We start from the raw sequence: 23,130 nt of genomic DNA, 5'->3' as shown, positions 1-23,130 counted from the left end.
CCTCAGCTCCCTCAGCTCCCTCAGCGCTGCGCTCCCTCAGCTCCCTCAGCGCTGCGTTCCTCAACTCCCTCAGCGCTGCGTTCCCTCAACTCCCTCAACTCCCTCAGCGCTGCGCTCCCTCAACTCCCTCAGCGCTGCGTTCCCTCAACTCCCTCAGCTCCCTCAGCGCTGCGCTCCCTCAGCTCCTCATCCTCAGCCCTCAGCTCCCTCAGCTCCCTCAGCTCCCTCAGCTCCCTCAGCTCCCTCAACTCCCTCAGCTCCCTCAGCTCCCTCAGCACTGCGCCTCCCAACTCCCTCAGCTCCCTCCAGCTCCCCAGCTCCCTCAGCGCTGCGCTCCTCAGCTCCCTCAGCCATCACCTCAGCTCTCTCAGCGCTGCGTTCCCTCAACTCCTCAGCTCCTCAGCTCCCTCAGCTCCCTCAGCTCCCTCAACTCCCTCAGCTCCCTCAGCTCCCTCAGCTCCCTCAGCGCTGCGTTCCCTCAACTCCCTCAGCTCCCTCAACTCCCTCAGCTCCCTCAGCGCTGCGCTCCCTCAACTCCCTCAGCTCCCTCAGCTCCCTCAGCTCCCTCAGCGCTGCACTCCCTCAGCTCCCTCAGCGCTGCGCTCCCTCAGCTCCCTCAGCTCCCTCAGCGCTGCGCTCCCTCAGCTCCCTCAGCGCTGCGCTCCCTCAGCTCCCTCAGCTCCCTCAGCGCTGCACTCCCTCAACTCCCTCAGCGCTGCGCTCCCTCAGCTCCCTCAGCTCCCTCAGCGCTGCACTCCCTCAACTCCCTCAGCGCTGCGCTCCCTCAGCTCCCTCAGCGCTGCACTCCCTCAGCGCTGCACTCCCTCAACTCCCTCAGCGCTGCACTCCCTCAGCGCTGCGCTCCCTCAGCTCCCTCAGCGCTGCGCTCCCTCAGCGCTGCGCTCCCTCAGCTCCCTCAGCGCCGCGCTCCCTCAGCTCCCTCAGCGCTGCGCTCCCTCAGCGCTGCGCTCCCTCAGCTCCCTCAGCGCCGCGCTCCCTCAGCGCCGCGCTCCCTCAGCGCCGCGCTCCCTCAACTCCCTCAGCGCCGCGCTCCCTCAGCGCCGCGCTCCCTCAGCGCTGCGCTCCCTCAGCGCCGCGCTCCCTCAGCGCCGCGCTCCCTCAGCGCCGCGCTCCCTCAGCGCCGCGCTCCCTCAGCGCCGCGCTCCCTCAGCGCCGCGCTCCCTCAGCGCCGCGCTCCCTCAGCGCCGCGCTCCCTCAGCGCCGCGCTCCCTCAGCGCCGCGCTCCCTCAGCGCCGCGCTCCCTCAGCGCCGCGCTCCTTCAGCTCCCTCAGCGCCGGCCCTCCCTCAGCTCCCTCAGCTCCCTCAGCGCTGCACTCCCTCAGCGCTTCACTTCAAAAGGTTGTCCCAAAATATCCCAAACTCCCTTTGTCAACATTCTGAATACAACTTGTTGCATGATAATTGGATAGCAGGCTGAAAAACCTGTTCAGATTTTAATCTTCTCCCAATTCCGAGGTGCGTGGGCCAACTTACTGGACAGAAACAAATGAGTATGCTCCAGCCAACATCAGTTCACATTGATTTCTTTTCACATGCCACCTCTGAATGTTAATTATCCTGCCTGCCCTCCAACACATTGCACACGGGCAGAGAGATATATGGAAGTCTCCTGTTTACAACATGCTCAGTATCTTCTGTGTAAACTCTCTTCTAAAGGCGGTGGGGCGGGGGCTGTTGGGCAGCGAGGATTTTTGGGGGGTGTCACCTGCAGCGCCGGCCCTAGGGGGGCCGGGGGGCCGGGGAGGGGGGGGCGGGGCCGAGGCGGTGCGGGCCCGAGGCGGCGGGGGGAGGGTGGGCCCGAGGCGGCGGGGGGAGGGTGGGCCCGAGGCGGCGGGGGGGGGTGGGCCCGAGGCGGCGGGGGGGGCGGGGGGCCGGGGCGAAGGGGGGGGCGGGGCCGAGGCGGTGCGGGGGGGGCGGGGGGCCGGGGCGAAGGGGGGTGCGGGCCCGAGGCGGCGGGCCCGAGGCGGCGGGGGGGGGCGGGCCCGAGGCGGCGGGGGGGGTGGGCCCGAGGCGGCGGGGGGGGCGGGCCCGAGGCGGCGGGGGGGGGGCGGGCCCGAGGCGGCGGGGGGGGGTGGGCCCGAGGCGGCGGGGGGGGGCGGGCCCGAGGCGGCGGGGGGGGCGGGCCCGAGGCGGCGGGGGGGGGGGCGGGCCCGAGGCGGCGGGGGGGGGCGGGCCCGAGGCGGCGGGGGGGGCGGGCCCGAGGGCGGACGGAAGGGGGGGGAGGGCGGAGGGGGCCGCCCTGGGGGAGGGCGGCCACCGCGCATGCGCTGGTTGGCCCCGGCCCAACTGCGCATGCGCGGGACCCGAGTCTCTGGCGCCCCCTAGCACATGGCGCCCCGGGCGACTGCCCGAGTTGCCGGTGCCTTGGGCCGGCCCTGGTCACCTGGAGTGGTCACCCTGCCCGTCACACCCCAATGCCAGCGGTACAGAAGCTGATTACCTGGATGGAAATGTGGGAACATTCCCAATATTCTCCCATGCGGGTAAGGGCATCGCTGGCATTTGTTGCCCATCCCTAATTTATCCTTGAACTGAGCGACTCGCTGGGCCGTTTCAGAGGGGCAGTTAAGAGCCAACCACATCGCTGTGGGTCTGGAGTCACATGTAGGCCAGACCGGGTAAGGACGGCAGATTTCCTTCCCTAAAGGAGGAACCATTATGTTTTTATAACAATTGATGATAGTCATCACGGTCGCCGTGGATTAGCTTTAGGATTAGGATTAGCTCCTGAAACCAGGGACTGGTTTAGCTCACTGGGCTAAATCGCTGGCTTTTAAAGCGGACCAAGGCAGGCCAGCAGCACGGTTCAATTCCCGCACCAGCCTCCCCGAACAGGGGCCGGAATGTGGCGACTAGGGCCTTTTCACAGTAACTTCATTGAAGCCTACTCGTGACAATGAGCGATTTTCATTTCATTTATTTTCCAGATTTATTAATTGAATTTAAATTCCACCAGCTGACATGGTGGGGTTTGAACCCGTGTCCTGGAGCATTGGTCTGGGCCTCTGTACATTGACATTACCCACTGACATTCCAACTATCCCCTTGATTCTTCCGATAGATCGACATGTTTGCAGATATTTGAGATCATAATGTATACCTGGCAAGAACATCAAAATCAAATGGTCTTGGCCATCGAAGATTGTGGGGATGGAGGTCAGGCCCCCCGCCCAATGGTGACAGTCTTTGGGATGTCGGAAATCCCAGAGCTGATGGAGGGGAGGAGCGCCGATGGCCGTGGTCTTCGCCTCTCTAACTGCCCGGCGAAGGGTATTGCTGGATTGGCGGCCTGGCTGGGGGACCTGTATAACGTCCTGCGGCTGGAGAAGACCAAGTTGGAGTTGAGGGGGTCAGCAGAGGGCTTTGAGACATGGTGGGGGCTGTTCATGACCATGTTTCAGGAATTGTTTGCAATGCTGGGGGGGTGTTGAGAACGTTCTTGATTTGTGTTGTTGTGTTATTGAATATGTTTGGAATATGTGGGCTGCACGGTAGCACAGTGGTTAGCACTGTTGCTTCACAGCGCCAGGGTCCCAGGTTCAATTCCTGGCTTGGGGTCACTGTCTGTCCGGAGTCTGCACGTTCTCCCCGTGTCTGTGTGGGTTTCCTCCGGGTGCTCCGGTTTCCTCCCACAAGTCCCGAAAGGCGTGCTTGTTAGGTGAATTGGGCATTCTGAATTCTCCCTCTGTGTACCCGAACAGGCGCCGGAATGTGGCGACTAGGGGATTTTCACAGTAACTTCATTGCAGTGTTAATGTAAGCCAACTTGTGACAATAAATTTTTAAATATATATATTTTTTAAATCAAATGGTCTCCCTCTTCATGTGATCTTTCTGTTACCTGATGAATAAAAAAATCACAGAGGAAGGAACCCTGGGCGGGAACCACTCCTCCGAGCCTAAAATCAAAAAATACCCCAGAGTAAGGAGCAACCCCTATCTCAGAGAGTCCATCGTGAGATTGACTGATCAAGGCTCCAGGGAATTAAAGGGCCGCGCTTCAGAAAATATGGCTTATAATTGCGGGAAGGCCCGTAAAAGAGACAACTTGAAACAAAAGTAAGCTTAAAATAAACATCTGACAAAAATTGCGCCTCGCAATTGCAAGCTTGTGTGCCTGAGGCAGAATCCTGCTCGTCAGGAGCCAAGATCGGAGCTATCGGTATATCGGATGTGCGGTATTCCCTGATTTCCTGAAAATAAATATCTGGGAAACAGTGTGAGCTGTGTGCTCAATTCCCCAATCGACGTTCCCTTCCCTTGACAGACCAGACTTCAATCCACAAGCAGATCCAGGGCCAACCTTTCTCTCGTTTCATTCGTGAGAGGAAGGAAGCCGTAATGATGTTAGTTTAATTACAAGTCAATATTTGAACTTTTCTTGAGGTTTTGGACTGAGTTCTTAGAATGCAGGAAAGGCTATCATTGGCTAATTGCATAACTGGGGAACTCCAGTCTGAAGAGTAACCTTCTGTTTATGTGTCTCGGCATCAAGCAGCGCCTGAGGAGGCCGTTTGGCCCATTGTAGCTGTGCCAGCCCTTTTGGAAGTCCCATTCACCCGCTGTTTTCTTTCTCCATCAATATTTTTCTATTTCAAGTATTTATTCAGTTCTCTTTTGAAAGTTATTATTGAATCTGCTTCTGCCGCCCTTTCAGTAAGCGCCTTCCAGATCACAACAATGGTAGCACAGTGGTTAGTTAGCACTGTGGCTTCACAGCTCCAGGGTCCCAGGTTCGATTCCCGGCTTGGGTCACTGTCTGTGCCGAGTCTGCACATCCTCCCCGTGTGTGCGTGGGTTCCCTCCGGGTGCTCCGGTTTCCTCCCACAGTCCAAAGATGTGCAGGTTAGGTGGACTGGCCATGATAAATTGCCCCTTAGTGTCCAAAAAATGTTAAGTGGGGTTACTGGGTTGTAGGGATAGGGTGGAGGTGTGAATCATTGAATTTACAGTGCAGAAGGAGGCCATTCAGCCCATCAGGTCTGCACTCGCCCTTGGAAAGAGAACAAAGAACAAAGAAAAGTACAGCACAGGAACAGGCCCTTCGGTCCTCCAAGCCTGCGCCGACCATACTGCCCATCTAAACTAAAATCTTCTACACTTCCGGGGTCCATATCCCTCTATTCCCATCCTATTCATGTATTTGTCAAGATGCCCCTTAAATGTCACTATCATCCCTGCTTCCACCACCTCCTCCGGCAGCGAGTTCCAGGCACCCACTACCCTCTGTGTAAAAAACTTGCCTCGTACATCTCCTCTAAACCTTGTCCCTCGCACCTTAAACCTATGCCCCCTAGAAATTGACCCCCCTACCCTGGGAAAAAGTCTCTGACAATCCACTCTGTCTATGCCCCTCATAATTTTGTAGACCTCTATCAGGCCGTCCCTCAACCTCCTTCGTTCCAGTGAGAACAAACCAAGTTTATTCAACCGCTCCTCATAGCTAATGCCCTCCATACCAGGCAACATCCTGGTAAATCTCTTCTGCACCCTCTCCAAAGCCTCCACACCCTTCTGGTAGTGTGGCAACCAGAATTGAACACTATATTGAACACCGGCCTCCCCAAACAGGCGCCGGAATGTGGCGACTAGGGGCTTTTCATAATAACTTCATTGAAGCCTACTTGTGACAATAAGCGATTATTATTATTATACTCCAAGTGTGGCCTAACTAAGGTTCTATACAGCTGCAACATGACTTGGCAATTTTTATACTCAATGCCCCAGCCAATGCAGGCAAGCATGCCGTATGCCTTCTTGACTACCTTCTCCACCTGTGTTGCCCCTGACAGTGACCTGTACACCTAGATCGCTCTGACTGTCAATACTTTTGAGGGTTCTACAATTCACTGTATATTCCCTCCCTGTACTAGACCTTCCAAAATGCATTACCTCACATTTGTCCGGATTAAACTCCATCTGCTATCTCTAGGCCCAAGTCTCCAACTGATCTAAATCCTGCTGTATCCTCTGACAGTCCTCATCGCTATCAGCAATTCCACCACCCTTTGAGTCATCTGCAACCTTACTAATCAGGCCAGTTACATTTTCCTCCAAATCATTTATATATGCTACGAACAGCAAAGGTCCCAGCACTGATCCCTGTGGAACATTAGTCACAGCCCTCCAATCAGAAAAGCACCCTTCAGGGCAGCACGGTGGCCTAGTGGTTAGCATAACCGCCTCACGGCGCTGAGGTCCCAGGTTCGATCCCGGCTCTGGGTCACTGTCCGTGTGGAGTTTGCACATTCTCCCCGTGTCTGCGTGGGTTTCGCCCCCACAACCCAAAAATGTGCAGAGTAGGTGGATTGGCCACGCTAAATTGCCCCTTAATAGAAAAAATAATTGGGTAATCTAAATTTATAAAAAAAAAAAAAAGAAAAGCACCCTTCCATTGCTACTCTCTGCCTTCTATGACCCAGCCAGCTCTGTATCCATCCTTAAGTGTGGTGCTCTTTCCGAAGGGTGTTGCAGACTCAATGGGCCGAATAGCCTCCTTCTGCACTCTAAATTCTATGATTCTATGGTAACTTGCTGTGTGAAACAATTCTTATTTCCCATAGATGCAATTTTATGTATGCTCTGAACTTAAATGTTTCCTTTCGACATCTCAGAGTGATAATCGTTTTCCGATGAGGATATTCAAAATGCAGATCAAAGTTTTATTCGGAGCTACAGTTACGCGGAGAGTAACCAACCACAAGTTCTTTTTACACTGTTGCCGGCTTTCTGGAACAACTATTTTTTTCCAGGGAGGCCAATGAGAACATTTAATTATAGCTCGAGGAGCCTGGCCTCTTGTGGACGGACTGCCAGAATTCTGCTTCTACCAGATTCAATTCATTCGCCCCAAGAGGGCTGGGGTGAGTTAATCACGCAGTCCTGAATGAAAGGTCTGAAACATCGGCCAGCAACTCTGAGCTTGAAGAAACAGCAACAACAATAACTGCGTATTTATCAAACCCGTTGAAGAATACTCCTTTCTGTTCTGTATTTGAATAAGAAGCCTTTCAGGCAGGTTGAGAAGTAAAAAGTGATTCTGCATGTGTAGCCTGGAGTTCAGTAGAATCCAATTACCCACTTTGACAAATGGTAGCAGCGCTTCCAGAAACAACAGCAAGTTAATTCCTCTTTATCCCTTGAGAGAGGTCAATGCCCGACAAGATATTATTACAGACTGCCTACGTTGACTGTTTCCTGTTGCTCCATTGTGGCTATCTGCTGCCTGGCTTTCGCTTTTGTTTCTCAAAATGTGCGATTCAATAATACTGCAGTGACTCTCTGAAAGTATTAAACTTTCCTCATGCCCTCAAAGTAACATTTGTCCAAAACATAAGGGGCCCTAGTGCAGAATCGTCACTAATAAACCTGGTAAAGAATTCAGCAGGAACTTTGCAGAGAGTGATGGGAATGTGGGACTCAGAGCCACAGACAGATATCTTTCCAAAGCTCCCCACAAATAGTTCAGATGCATTTTGAGTGGAAGCCGGAGGGTACCGCTTTGAGCTCACTGGAAAGCCGCATTGAACAGAAAGGATATAAAGGGCTGGATTTCAGCCACGTCAGGGAATGTCATGCTCGGATTCAGTAGCACAGTGGTTAGCACAGTTGCTTCACAGCTCCAGGGTCCCAGTTCGATTCCTGGCTTGGGTCACTGACCGTGCGGAGTTTGCACTTTCTCCCCGTGTCTGCGTAGGTTTCCTCCGGGTGCTCCGGTTTCCTCCCACAGTCCAAAGACGTGCAGGTTAGGTGGATTAGCCATGCTAAATTGCCCTTAGTGTCCAAAAGGTTAGGTGGGGTTACTGGGTTGTGGGGATAGGGTGGAGGTGTGGGTTTAGGTAGGGTGCTCTTTCCAAGGGCCGGTGCAGACACGATGGGCCGAATGGCCTCCTTCTGCACTGTAAATTCATTGGTTCAATGATTCCCTCCGCTCCCAATTTCCACTGGCACGGGAGATGGGTGCGGGCTTGCATTCCCGACCTGGCCGTGTCCCTTGCAGGGGTAGGCATCTCTTCACCCCCTCCCCCACCCCACCCCCGCAGCTATTGTGGAGCCGGACCAGCTTCTGAAGGATCTGTGGTTTACGGACGCTCAGAGGATTCACGGACTGAAGTCCAGATCCAAGGTAAGTTCGAAAGGTCTTACATAGAACATAGAACAGTACAGCACAGAACAGGCCCTTCGGCCCTCGATGTTGTGCCGAGCAATGATCACCCCTACTCAAACCCACGTATCCACCCTATACCCGTAACCCAACAACCCCTTAACCTTACTTGTTTTTTAGGACACTACGGGCAATTTATCATGGCCAATCCACCTAACCCGCACATCTTTGGACTGTGGGAGGAAACCGGAGCACCCGGAGGAAACCCACGCACACACGGGGAGGACGTGCAGACTCCGCACAGACAGTGACCCAGCCGGGAATAGAACCTGGGACCCTGGAGCTGTGAAGCATTTATGCTAACCACCATGCTACCGTGCTGCCCACCGTGTGTACCTTCGCACATGTGGCAATTCTTGTTTCTCTCTCCTCAGACGCTGCAAGACATACCGAGTGTTTCCAGCACATTCGGTTTCTATTTCAGCTTTCCAGCATCCTCGGTATTTTGCTTTTATTACATTGCATTCATGTAAAGTCGCACCTTTATCATAATAAACTGTTCCAAAGGTGACAACGGTGATAAATTGTTCATAAAAGAGAAATCCAATAAGATTTGACCCCTCGGGGCCTCCCAGATGCTTCACAGGTAAAGATGTAATCCTGAGGTGTAGTCACTGTTGTGATGTAGGGAATCTAGTGGCCAATCTGTGCACAGCAAGATCCCACAATGGCAACCAGTTTTCGTGCTGTTGACTGAGGGATAAATATTGACCAGGGCACCAGGAAAACCCCTCAACTCTTCCAAATAGTGGCCATTGGATCCGCCGGGGAGCTTCAATGTCACATCCATAAGGTAGCCATGACTACCAGTAACATCACGCTCCTCGCGTGGACCAATCAGCAACATGTTGGAGACACACTACATGAGCATTCACAATAGTACGCCCCCTTCAATCCTGTATTATTACTGCCAAAAAAATGTAGCAAGGTTTTTGGTGGAAGGATTAATCACAATGTGCATTCCAACAAATTATGGTGGGTTTCAGAAATGGGCAAATTATATTCATACAGCTCCTGAAATAAGCCAGCAGTTACTGGATAAGAAGCACTCTTACCTTTTCGGCCAGCCAGCCAATGTGTCGTATCTCTCGACACCCAGCTATCCCGGTCCTTCCCAGTTGATCTTTGACCTCTCCGATGACCTTAGCCGTCAGGTTGTTGGCGTTAGTCTGAACAGTATTGAACCAGGCTTGGGCTGTGCTGGGATCCTTACACCGCAGGACAACTGTGTACTTGCAGTCGGGGGAATGGAGCTCAAACTGCCTAAAGGAGACGGCAATTAGAATAATGAAGCCGGGTCAGCATTTACGATTTAGCAGGTCCTTCATCATTTCGAGAAAGAATGAGGCCGATTGTCTCGTTGGGCTTCTGTGCCGGACTCTGGGTCCTGAAGGTTAGGCAAAGCCATCACAGAGAGACCTCAACTGCCACCTGCGCTCTACACCCTTATCTTTACAGAAACATGGGAACAGGAGGAGACTATTCAGCATCTTGGGCATGTTCGGCCATTCAATGAGGTAATGGCTAATCTGTCACCCAACACAATGCACCAGTCTTTGCCCCATAACCTTTATACCTTTGGTTAACATAAATCTACCAATCTCAAGATTCAAACAGAACAGTTGATCCAATTGTGATTTTGTGGAAGAGAGTTTCAAACTTCTATCGCCTTGATCCTCTCCAGCCAATCACAATGAGTGGGAAATCTGCCCTGATCAAGAGGGCTTCTATCGCCCTGATCCTCTCCAGCCAATCACAATGAGGGGGAAATCTGGCCTGATCAAGAGGGCTTTTGCCTTTTATTTTTTTTAATCAACTTGTGGGATGTGGGTGTCGCTGGTTAGGCCAGCATTTATTGCCCATCCCTAATTGCCCCTTGAAAAGGTAGCGGTGAGCCGCCTTCTTGAGCTCGCTGCAGTCCAAGTGGTGTAGGTACACCCACAGTGCTGTTAGGGAGGGAGTTCCAGGATTACCACCCAGCGACAGTGAAGGGACGGCCGATATATTTCCAAGTCAGACTGGTGGGGCTTCCAGGTGGTGGTGTTCCTCAGTCCCTGGCGCCCCCTTTGTCCGTCTAAGTGGTTGAGGTCACTGGTTCGGAAGGTGATTTCACGCTGAAGTTACGTTTGGTGCTCACTGCGTTGTGTCAGGAGTTGTAAAAACACACAAGAAGCAACAGGGCTGACCCTTGCATGGCAGCACCTGTGGGTACAGGGTGATGGGTAAGGGAGGGACAGTGAAGTAGGCGATCACGGGTTGGGGTGAAGCCCATTTAAAATGAAACTGATGACAGTTCAAAGTCAATCTGAAACAGCAGGCCTGGAACTATGGAAAGAAATGTTGCGACATGATTCCTAGGCGGGTCCGATGAGAGAAGTTCAGTTCTGTTGCAAGAGTTTTCTGAGTGGTGTTATTGGTGATATTTCTGGAGAGACACACAGCCTGGTATACACAGGCACCATGAGCAATCCTGAAACCCTACCCCATGGCCACATTCTTCACTGACAGCACCCCAGCTTCCCGAGTGTGACTGACGAAAAGAAGTTGTTTAAAGTGAGCGACTCATATCAGGCTGAATTGTTAAGTTGCAAAGCTCAAGGTCTGAACAGTCCAGGTTAGAGTAGCAACGCTGTAAAAAAAATAAACGCAACGCGCGGTGTGAGCGACTTGCGAGATCAGGCGGCAGCTGAGGAGAGGGAGTCAGTGTTTCAGGTCAATGACCTTTAATCGGCCCTGGCAAAAGTTATCAATGTGAAAGATGTTTCTCTCTCCCTCCACGATGCTAACTGACCTGCTGAGTATTTCCACCACTTTGCCTTTCCGTCAGGTTTCTTGCACCCGCTAGCGTGGTTAATGCTGGAATTGTTAGGACAAAATGTGAACTCGGAATACCCCTCTTCCCACCAGGCAAGACTGTCAGACTGGGTAACCAACTCTGATAGGCTACATTCCTGGGGATTTCAACGCATGACCTTCTTGCTATTGCTATTGGTTCATCCTTCAGGCACACCTCTTTCACACAGCCAATTGGAACGGGAATAACTCTCTTACACAACTGGATGATTCTTCATTCTTGGTCAAACAGATTTTTCCCCCGTTCTGCGCATCACACCAATAGAACATAGAACATTACAGCGCAGTACGGGCCCTTCGGCCCTCGATGTTGCGCCGACCTGTGAAACCATCTGAAGCCTATCTGACCTACACTATTCCATTTTCATCCATATGTCTATCCAGTGACCACTTAAATGCCCCTAAAGTTGGCGAGTCTACTACTGTTGCAGGCAGGGCGTTCCACACCCCTACTACTCTCTGAGTAAAGAAACTGCCTCTGACATCTGTCCTATATCTACCACCCCTCAATTTAAAGCTATGTCCCCTCGTGTTGGTCATCACCATCTGAGGAAAAAGACTCTCACTGTCCACCCTATCTAACCCTCTGACTATCTTATATGTCTCTATTAAGTCACCTCTCAGCCTTCTCCTCTCTAACAATTTTACAATGAAAGTGTTCAAAGAACACTTTCACGGTAGCACAAGTGGATAGCACTGTGGCTTCACAGCGCCAGGGTCCCAGGTTCGATTCCCCGCTGGGTCACTGTCTGTGCGGAATCTGCACATTCTCCCCGTGTCTGCGTGGGTTTCCTCCGGGTGCTCCGGTTTCCTCCCGCAGTCCAAAAGACGTGCAGGTTAGGTGGATTGGCCACGCTATATTGCCCTTAGTGACCAAAAAAAGGTTAGGTGGGGTTATTGGGTTACGGGGATAGGGTGGAAGTGAGGGCTTAAGTGGGTCGGTGCAGCCTCGATGGGCCGAATGGCCTCCTTCTGTACTGTATGTTCTATGTTCTAAGAAAATGGGAAAAAAAATAAAACGTACTTTATTTTGCTTATGCTTGATGATTTTCCCCCTGGGTGGGGACGTTGGGGGGGGGGGGGGGGGGGGGGGGGGTGGAGGTTCCAGTGCTTTAGGTGATTTTTGAGATTGAAGGGGATTAACACCCAATTTTTCTCAGTGTTGCATCCACTTTAGGGACACGATTTGGGTGCGGGGGAGGGGGGGGGGGGGGGTGAGAAAATTCAGCCCTCTTAAGATTGGAGGTCCCCGGGAAATATCAGTTAACCCATGGGGTGAATTTGAAATGTTACCCTGCTCATTGCTCAGTACTAGGGAGAACATATTGGGACAACTAGAGAAAGACGTACCTGTGGCCAAGACCCAGTAATGAACCCAATGGGGCTAATTCTGCCAGGCTGTGTTCTGCTCCTCCAGGCCCCTCTCTGGGTTGCCAGCCCCCCCCCCCCCCCCCCATCCCCCCCCCAAGATTGACCAGGGTGAATCGTCCGGATGGTGTTGTGAACAATGACTGAGACAAAGCCCACAGGGATGTTAAAACCAAATCCTTTTAACACAAGAGGAGGAACCTATTCGCACAGCGGGTGTTTGGGATCGCCTGTACACTGTCAGTGAGTGCGGTGGAGACAGATTCAAGGGAAATACAAACATTTGAAGAGAAAAGGTTTGCGAAGCCATGGGGAAAGTGAAGGGGAGTGGGATTAGCTGAGTTGCTCTTGCAGGAGGCCGGCACTGCTATGAGGGGGTGAATGGTCTCCTTTTGTGCTGCAACCATTCAATGATTCCCTGATGAAAAATGGTGGACTTGGGAAAGAAAAGGATACTTATTGAATCATTAAAGTTGGGAAGAGTCTGTTCATTGTTCATCTGGAAGGAGTTGTGCCATGTAGATTGGACATGTCAACAATGGTGGCAGTGTTTGGGTGGGGCAGTTGGAGGCAGGAAGTGTGGGGGTGGGGCGGTTGGTGGTGGCAGTGTTTGGGTGGGGCAGTTGGAGGCAGGAAGTGTGGGGGTGGGGCGGTTGGTGGTGGCAGTGTGGGAGTGGGGCAGTTGGAGGCAGGAGGTGTGGGGGTGGGGCGGTTGGTGGTGGCAGTGTGGGAGTGGGGCAGTTGGAGGCAGGAAGTATGGGGGTGGGGCGGTTGGTGGTGGCAGTGTGGGAGTGGGGCAGTTGGAGGCAGGAAGTGTGGGGGTGGGGCGGTTGGTGGTGGCAGTGTGGGAGTGGGGCAGTTGGAGGCAGGAGGTGTGGGGGTGGGACAGACAGAGGTGGGATTGCGAGGGTAGGGGGAGGGGGGGGATTGGAGGTAAGAGGTCACGTGATGAAATCTCCAAAAAACATCCAATCAAGAGTTGGCAACTCTAGCTCCTCTCAAAAATAAAAGATGTACAGCTTACCGTACTCTTCGGAACTATCACCATGGAAACTGTTTGGAGAACGGACAGGCTCCACACACCAGCTCCATCCAGCAGTGTGATACTGAGCAGATCATCTGCTTTTGCCATGTTGGTTGACGGATAAATATTGGACACTGGAGAGAGCTCTTCTCTAAAGTGGTGCGGTGGAATCTTTTACACCCGCTGGAGAGGACAGTATGGGGTCGGGCCTCAGTGTCTGATTTGGACGACAGAACCTTCCACAGGGCACCACCCCCTCGGTACTGCCCTGGAGTGTCAGTCCTTGAAGCCTGTGGGAGTGAGACTTGATCCCACAACCTTCTGCCTGAGAAGCAGAGTTCTACCCAGTGATATTGTAATGGCCCGCTGCTCGGGATTTCCAGCATATGCAGTCCCTGGGAATAGCTGGCAATGTTGTCTCATTTGAGTTGGAATGACTAGACTCTGAAAGATGGATTGGAGGGAAAATATAGTAATCCCTTCATCCCGTGCGGGCCAGGTTTGCCAGTGCACATTGAGCAGAGTTGGCGGAGCAATGCTCCGAGTTGATCTTTGATTTGGTGCACTGCCCCCAGAGTTCCTGTATCAGCCCCCCCACCATCTCACTCCCATATAATTGGTCACTGAATTTTCCATGTTTGGGTGACCGCCCTTCAGGCTTTCCCCAGTGCAAGACCAACACATTCCCAACAACAATACCCTTACTGTTCTCTTCACTTGTTTGAAAGTCAAGACTTTTGTTGCCAGGTCTCTTGTCTGTACGTTGCTGCTATTTGAGTTAATCTGGTTATAAACATGTGCCTAACACAGTGGGCTAAACAGCTGGCTTGTAATGCAGAACAATGCCAGCAGCACGGGTTCAATTCCCGTACCAGCCTCCCCGAACAGGGGCCGGAATGTGGCGACTAGGGGCTTTTCACAGTAACTTCATTCAAGCCTACTTGTGACAATAAGCGATTATTATTTATTATTATTATTATTGATCCTGCTGTGTGCAGAGTGACGATGGGCTGTCCTCCTTTGTAAAAGGAAAGGATCCACTCTCGGAACATCGCGATTGCCAGCGTCCAATTCATAGGCAGATGGGCAGGGGTCTCGTGGGAGGAACTGGGATTGGAAAAGAGCGCGGTAAAAGGAGTGTGGCTGCGGGGGGAGGGGGCGGGGACGGAGGGGCACAGCGTGGATGGAAGTCAGTCGTGGCAACATAAAGGTGAAGCGAGAGGGATGAGCGGGAGGCGGACACAATGAGAGCTGGGGATGAATGAAGAAAAAAAAGGCTTGCAATTCTGGCCGGTCCTTCAGTGTGTCCTTCCTTGGAATGCAGCCAATGAAATACGTTTTGACGTGTAGTCATGTAGGGAAGACAGTTTGTACAGAGCAAGATCCCATTAGCAGCACTGTGATAATGAGCAGATAATCTGTTTCTAGTGATGATAATTTAAGGATAAATGTTGACCAGGATGCCAGGGGGAGTTCCGCTGTGGCCTGTGGAATCTTTAATATTCACCAGAGAAAGCACGGATTCGTGAAGGGTAAGTCTTGCCTCACAAATTTGATTGAATTCTTTGAGGAGGTAACTAAGTGTATAGATGAAGGTAGAGCAGTTGATGTCGTATACATGGATTTTAGTGAGGCGTTTGATAAGGTTCCCCATGGTCGGCTGATGAAGAAAGTAAGGAGGTGTGGGATAGAGGGAAATTTGGCTAATTGGATAAGTAACTGGCTATCACTTTTTTTTTTTTTTTTATAAATTTAGTGTACCCAATCATTTTTCCAATTAAGGGGCAATTTAGCGTGGCCAATCCACCTAGCTTGCACTTTTTTGGGTTGTGGGGGCGAAACCCACGCAGACACGGGGAGAATGTGCAAACTCCACACGGACAGTGACCCAGAGCCGGGATCGAACCTGGGACCTCAGCGCCGTGAGGCGGTTGTGCTAACCACTAGGCCACCGTGCTGCCCTTAACTGGCTATCACATAGAAGACAGAGGGTGGTGGTGGATGGAAATTTTTCAGACTGGAGACCAGTTCCCAGCGGTGTACCACAGGGATCAGTGCTGGGTCCTCTGCTATTTGTGATTTTTATCAATGACTTGGAGGAGGGGGCTGAAGGGTGGGTCAGTAAATTTGCTGATGACACCAAGATTGGTGGAGTACTGGATGAGGTGGAGGGCTGTTGTAGACTGCAAAGAGACATTGATAGGATGCAGAGCTGGGCCGAAAAATGGCAGATGGAGTTTAACCCTGATAAGTGCGAGGTGATTCATTTTGGTAGAAAAAATTTGAATGCGGATTACAGGGTCAACGGCAGGGTTCTGAGGAATGTGGAGGAACAGAGAGATCTTGGGGTTCATGTCTACAGATCTCTGAAGGTTGCCGCTCAAGTGGATAGAGCTGTGAAGAAGGCCTCTAGTGTGTTAGCGTTTATTAACAGGGGGCTTGAGTTTAAGAGCCGCGTGGTTATGCTGCAACTATACATGACCCCGGTGAGACCACATTTGGAGTATTGTGTGCAGTTCTGGTCACCTCATTGTAGGAAGGATGTGGAAGCATTGGAAAGGGTGCAAAGGAGATTTACCAGGATGCTGCCTGGTTTGCAGGATAGGTCTTATGAGGAAAGGTTGAGGGAGCTAGGGCTTTTCTCATTGGAGTGGAGGAGGACGAGAGGCGACTTAATAGAGGTTTATAAGATGATGAGGGGGATAGATAGAGTGGATGTTCAGAGACTATTTCCTCAGGTGGATGTAGCTGTTACAAGGGGGCATAACTATAAGATTCAGGGTGGGAGATATAGGAGGGATGTCCGAGGTAGGTTCTTTACTCAGAGAGTGGTTAGGGTGTAGAATGGACTGCCTGCTGTGATAGTGGAGTCAGACACTTTAGGAACTTTCAAGAGGTTATTGGATAGGCACATGGAGCACACCAGAATGACAGGGAGTGGGTTAGCTTGATCTTGGTTTCGGACAATGCTCGGCACAACATCAAGGGCAGAAGGGCCTGTTCTGTGCTGTACTGTTCTATGTCTATGTCTAAAGCAATTGGGTCCTCAGTTCAACATCTCCACAAGAGAGAAGATTTGAGCTTCTAGTTTCATCTCTGGTCTGTTTTGCTTGTCTGCTCCCGATAGGTATAGCTCTTTCAATGAAACCTAACCACCTCAAGCACATTCTCAATAGCCTCATTATTCCCGTCAGCGCAAGTAAGTTCCTGAACAGACAGTTTAACGGTATTCGAGGCCAGTCTTGCCCTGTTTGTGATCTGTTTATTTATAAATATAACGGCTAATTGAAGAAAGAGGAAACAAAGTTACCTGTTTTCTGGGTCTGGGGTGCTGAGACTTCGCGTGACGTAACACATCTTCAACGGGATGCTCTTCCAGTCTTTGGAGTCACTGGGTAATGAGAATGGAGGGGTGGCGGGAGATTCTGTGGCCACGGAACCAGGCCTGGGGGACTCCGGGGGGAGAGTTTCCCATCCGAGCTCGGAGACTGGAGAGGTCTTTTTAATGTAAGGTGTAGATTCTCTCATGTACTTCACTAAAAGGGGAGGAAAACAGATAATAACTGGGTAAAGGCCGGGTTGTCGACGTCATTACAATTCCAATGTCTTTTCGTTTTATAAGCTGTTTTTTTTGAAACACGGGAGTCACAACTACAAGGAGATTGGGCAGGATAATCCTGTCCCCTCTGGGGCAGAAAACCAACTGTTACTTCTTGCTGCGTGCTAGAATAGAGGTATTTCAAATCTGGGTTGTGGGTCAGATGCAGTTTGTTCACTGACCATCAACCTGGGCTTGGAGTGAAAGAGAGCAAGAGAGCTTGGAACAGGACATTGAGTCAGTGCAACAGCACTGGGTAATCCATAACGACATTGCTGGGCAGACAGTTTGATGACTCCTTTGTCAGCTGTCTCTCTCTCTCTCTCTCTCCCCCCCACCCCCCACTCCCTCCACCCAACAAGTCAGTGTATGGCTTCAAATCCCACTCCAGGGACTTGAGCAAAAAATGCCAGAGTGACACTCCAGTGCAGCACCCAGGGACTGTCAGAGGTTCTGGGTCAGATGTTAAATCGAGGCCCTTTTGGGAGAATGTGAAAGATCCTTACGGCACTATTTCGGGGGAATGATTATCAGTGTCAGGGTCAATACTTATCCCTAAATTAACATTCCAAAAAATGTAGGTCAACTCGGGATTGTCACCCCGCTGTTTGTGGAATCTTGCTGTGCACAAATTGGCTGCTGTATTTCCTGCACGACCACAGCGCCTGAGCTCCAAAAGTATTTACTTGGCTGTAAAGTGCTTTGGGGGCTGTCCTGAGGTCATGAAAGGTGCCCTAGAAATGCAAATCGTGCTTCTGTCTTCATATCTATTTGCTATTTCTCCAAATTCAGACTGAATGGAGATTTACCAATGCGTTAAATTACCACTTACAGTCTTCCCTATCACGTCAGGTCTCTGAGCAGCCCAATGGATTATTTTCACACTGCAGCAACTGCTATTGTGTAGGACAAAACACGCTGGGACTGCCCTCTAACCTTCTGCAACTCTGCTGCTGTGACCTTATCGGGAGCCTGTTGCAAGCTCTTGTTCGTGCAGGTGAATGGGGTCAAATTTCAGGAAATGTTTTGTGTGTCAGAGGGGGAACGATCCCGAGGAGATTGGCGAAGTCAGCGGCAATCCTGTTATCGATGATACCACGGACGGGGACACGGGAGTGTCGAGGCAGCTGAACAGCGACCAGATGGGCCCGCGTTGCCTTTTCACAGTCACTTGTGCTGACTGAGCAAATAGTGGGTCCCATTCATTGATTGATATTTATTGTCACATGTACCGAAGTACAGTGAAAAGTATTTTTCTGTGGTCAAGGGAGCGTACCCAATACGTACATAGTAGACAAAAGGATAACCGACAGAGTACATTGACAAATGGTACATCAACAAATAGTGATTGGTTACAGTGCGGAACAAGGGGCCAAACAAGAGCAGCATAGGGCGCCGTGAATAGTGTTCTTACAGGGAACAGATCAGTCCGAGGGAGAGTCGTTGAGGAATCACCGAGATAAAACATTGCGGCAAATAGTCACAGAAAACTTTCCAACAAAAACACCAGCTTGCGTTTGTAGAGTATGGGAGAGTAAAACGTACCAAGGAATTTCAACAACAGTTGACACCAAGCCAGGAAGGAATATTGAAACAGGTGAACCAAAAGCAGAAACAGGGTTAGAAGGATTTTCTTAAAGGACGAGGGAGAGAGAGAGAGAGAGAGACGGAGAGATTTAGGGAGGGATAAGGTCCAGGCAGCTTATATTTCCCTACAACAGGTAACAGACTCGCACAACCTGTCGGAAGCCAAAATTGGAAGCGTGCAGAGATCTCAGAGGGTTACAGGGCTGGAGAAGTTATAGAGATTCATCCCCTCTGGTTTGTGATAAGAAAAGAAAGAGGAGACAGTAACCGTATTTATTGAACTTAAATATGTGTCTTGTATCGGGTTCTGCCGATTATATTTTCATTATGATGTGTGACTGATGTCCTTCCAGTTCTTGCTTCATTAATCACAAGCCGATCCGCCAACTCCTGCCTCACTCATGAAACTACATCTGTTGATACAGTTGAGCTTTTGAAGTTGTGTGTAGTTTGCCAGAGATAGAAACGAGGAGGCGGTAAACCTCACCTACTCCTGACAGGCCACTGCCTATGGGAGCCAGTCAAACTGGATCAGAACTGTGAGACGCTCCATCTAACAGCGGGAGTTACGGCCCTGTCACAGAGGGAAACTTGCATTCCACACAACAAAAATCATTGTCTTCCTTATCTTCCACTTGCATCTCCTTTCCCTCCAGATGCTGATCTATGTGAGTGTATATGTTCAAACCACTGGCAGCGTCTGCACACACGCATTTACAGACAGACATGCACACACACACACAGTGACACACACACAGACAGAAACATGTGCACACAATGAGGTGTGCAAACAACGACATATGCCCACATACACACATATAAGCACATGCAGACAGGCAAACAGAGGTCACAGAGACATATACATACAGAGGCACATTTATATGCACAGAGACACGCCACGCATGCATGCAGAGACATGCATGCACAGATATACACACACACAGACATGCAGAGACATGCATATGCAGAGACAAGCACGCACACAGAAACGCGCACACACAGACTCGCACGCACACAGACCAGCATGCACAGAGACATGCACAAACACACACGCACAGAAACACATGCACAGACTCACACGCACACGTGCTCTAAAACACACACACACACAGAGATACGCACGCACTCAGACATGTACGCACACAGACATGATTGAACAGACACGGATGCACAGACACACGGACACAGAGATGTGCACGCACAGAGACATATGCACAGAGACACATGAACACAGAGCCACACACGCACAGAGACACACACACACACAGACACACACGCACAGAGACACACGGACACAGAGACACATGGACACAGACACACATGCACAGAGCCACACACGCACAAAGACACACACAGACACGCATGCACATAGACATATATACACACAGATGCATATGCACATGGACATACATTCACACAGGTGCATGTGCTCAGAAACACACATGCACATAGCCACGCCGCACATAGACAGACGCACACACAGGGACACGCAGAGACACGCATGTGCAGAGATAAGCATGCACACAGAAATGCACGCACACACACACAGACACGCACACACACAGACATTCACACACACAGACACGCACACACAGAGACACGCACACACACAGACATGCGCACACAGAGAGATCTTGCGCAGAGACATGCACACACACAGACATACACACTCCTGGACATTTAGTGACAGAATGATATCTGGTTAAACCAATGGAATTGTGATGCACACAACTATTGATCTGACTGGGATCAACTAACATGGGTTGAAATGGAGATTGAAGTTGGAATCTTCGGAGGAGCACATGGACCATGCGGAGTACTGTAAAATCCAAATGAGGGATCAGATGCAAAATGTCTTTTAAAAGTTGTACTTCTTTAGGATGACATAAAAGCGTTGGTGTTCTGATAAAAGTGAAATTCACACAAAGCTTTCTGAGTGACCTTGGGTTATTGCAATGTTCCAGACAATTTCAAAAGTCTCCCTTCAATCATTCTGGATAATGGCCAAACTAATGAAAGATTAGAACTTTCCATACTCATTGTAACTCACTGCGACTGTAGACAGATTACATAAGAACACACAGAATGGGAGCCAGTGTAGGTCACTCAGCCCATCGAGTCTGCTCTGCCATCTAATAACTCCACTTTCCTGCCTGTTCCCCAGAACCCTGGATTCCTCTGTAGTTCAAACGTCCGTCCACCTCAACCTTGAAAATGCTCGATGATTGGGCCTCTACCGTCCTCTGGGGTAGAGAATTCCAAGGAAAATCAAGCCTCAAAGAAGAACCACCTCCTCATCTCCACATGAAATGGGTGAACCCCTTATTCTGAAACTTTGCTGCAAGTGTAGATTCCCCCCCCCCCCCACTGAGGGGAAAGATTCCCTCAGCATCTCCCCTGTGCGCCCAAAGACCTGTCGGTCGAGAATCACAATCAGTCCCTCCAAAATCCACTGGTGATCTGAATAGACGCCATCCTTGAATTGAGGGACAATTGACAACAATAATGACATCGACCCTGTCACCTCCCCTCAGGATCTCATATGTTTCGTTATGATCACCTCTCACTCATCTAAACTCCAACGAGTGTAGGCCCAACCTGCTCAACTTTTCCTCATCACACAACCCGCACATCGCAGGAATCAGCCTGGTAAACCTCCTCTAAACTGACTCTAGTACAAGGATATCCCTCCTTAAGCAAGGAGACCGTAATTGTATACCTACAAATCTCTACGTACAATTGTGCTCAGTGGGGTCGCACCAATGCCCTGTACCTTTCTGACAAGACTTCCTTTCTTCCATACTCCGCCCCCATAGAACTAGAGAACCCCTACAGTGCAGGAGGAGGCCATTCGGCCCATCGGGTCCGCACCGACCCTCTGAAAGAGCCCCCTACCGAGGCCCGTTTCCCCGCCCTATCTCTCCAATCCCACCCAACCTGCACATCCCTGGACACTAAGGGGCAATTCTTTCATCACGGCCAACCCACCGAACCTGCCCGTCTCTGGACCTTTCGATAAAGGACAACATTCAATTTGCCTTCCTCATCACTTGCTGCACCTCCTTTTCTTTCTTCCTATCTTTTCAAAATATTAAATACCTTTGAATACTCCATTCCCAGCGTTGCCCGCACCCTCTGTAATAGCTATGCTATCGGATTTGTTGCCGTGCTCGTCTCTTTGAACACCCCACCGCTTCCTGCCACACTCTGGCTCTCATTACCCATTCCGCTACCCTGCACCATTGACTTGTCCATTGTATTTAAATTTCCAAATCTCCCCTCACGTGAAGCCTATATTTGGTTTAAAGCCCCCCCCCCCCCCCCCCACTATAGCCGGAGTTATACCATTAGCCTGGAGATTTGACAAAGGGTCATCCAAACTCGAAACGTCACCCCAGTTCTCTCTCTCCACAGACCCGCTAAGACTGTCCAGCGTTTTCCAGTTTTAGTCAGGGCGTTGCTGTCAGTGCAATTCGGGTGAAGCCCACCCGAGTGGAATAGCTCCCTCACTCCCCAGCACAGCAGCCACCTTCAAATCGCTACTCCTTTCTCCAAAGCCACCCTTAAAGCCACGTATCCAGCTCTCTAATCTTATTTACTCTATGCTGATTTGTTGCGGCACAGGTGATAACCCAGGCTTTGTTAGCTTAGTGGTTATGCTTTTATTTAAAACAAAAATCTCCTTGCTGCCCTTGCTCCCTCTTTCTTCAACTGACCTCTGTTGCTGGTACCAACCCGGAATCTTCCCCGGCCACTACCAGCTCCTCACCAGCCCCGAGGAGATGTCCGTAACCCTGACAACGGGCGGGCAACACAGCACTCAGGGTTCATGTCCTCGACGGTGGACAACTGTGTCCATCTCCCTAACTATCCTGTCTCCAATAACATCCCTTTTTACTTCCCCCCCCCCCCCCCCCACGTGATTGGTCCCCTGCAGCACAGCGCTGAGGTCAGTCTGCCCATCCTCCCTGCCGTCCCTGCTCTGACCCACCACGCAAGCTACAACAATCTGGACAACTGCAAGGGCTGAGGGTTACCTTCCGGGTCTCCACGTCTGCATCGCTCGTCGTCACACCCTCCTGCTTCTGACTGAACCTGATGTACCGAAAGCTAAGTCATTGCGACAGCCCCCCCCCCCCCTAAACAAAATCTTTCTCCCTCCCGGATGTGGCGGGGCGTCTGAAGCTCAGACCCCGGCTCATCAATCTGAAGTTCCTCGAGTTGCAGATACCGACTGCAGGTGTGGTTGTTGTGGGCCACATCGGTGTCCACCAGATTGCGTAGGATTGTTACACGTGAACAAGGAGCGGGAAATAGGCCACTCGGCCCCTCGAGCCTGCTCCGCCAGTCAATAAGATCATGGTTGATCTGATTGTAACCTCAATTGGAGGCACGGTAGCACAGTGGTTAGCGCAGTTGCTTCACAGCGCCAGGGTCCCAGGTTCGATTCCCGGCTTGGGTCACTGTCTGTGCGGAGTCTGCACGGTCTCCCAGTGTCTGTGTGGGTTTCCTCCG

At 51.2% G+C, this 23,130-nt stretch overlaps 1 protein-coding gene across 1 annotated transcript in view; it reads right to left on the bottom strand.

The window, feature by feature from the left end:
* The window catches only part of sntb1 (syntrophin, basic 1), a 134,286-nt gene that overhangs the window by 33,411 nt on the left and 77,745 nt on the right, over nucleotides 1-23,130 (bottom strand). The window contains exons 3-4 of the mRNA XM_038810327.1: nucleotides 16,741-16,966; nucleotides 9,241-9,448 (exon numbers count right to left, since the gene is read on the bottom strand). Of these exons, the coding sequence (XP_038666255.1) occupies nucleotides 9,241-9,448; nucleotides 16,741-16,966 (434 nt within the window). The remainder of the gene's footprint in view (nucleotides 1-9,240; nucleotides 9,449-16,740; nucleotides 16,967-23,130) is intronic.

This window comes from Scyliorhinus canicula, chromosome 10 (genome assembly GCF_902713615.1).
Source record: "Scyliorhinus canicula chromosome 10, sScyCan1.1, whole genome shotgun sequence".
NCBI classification, from domain to species: domain Eukaryota; kingdom Metazoa; phylum Chordata; class Chondrichthyes; order Carcharhiniformes; family Scyliorhinidae; genus Scyliorhinus; species Scyliorhinus canicula.
Note: the sequence above shows the minus strand (reverse complement) of the source record. Positions and strands in the feature narration are given on the sequence as shown.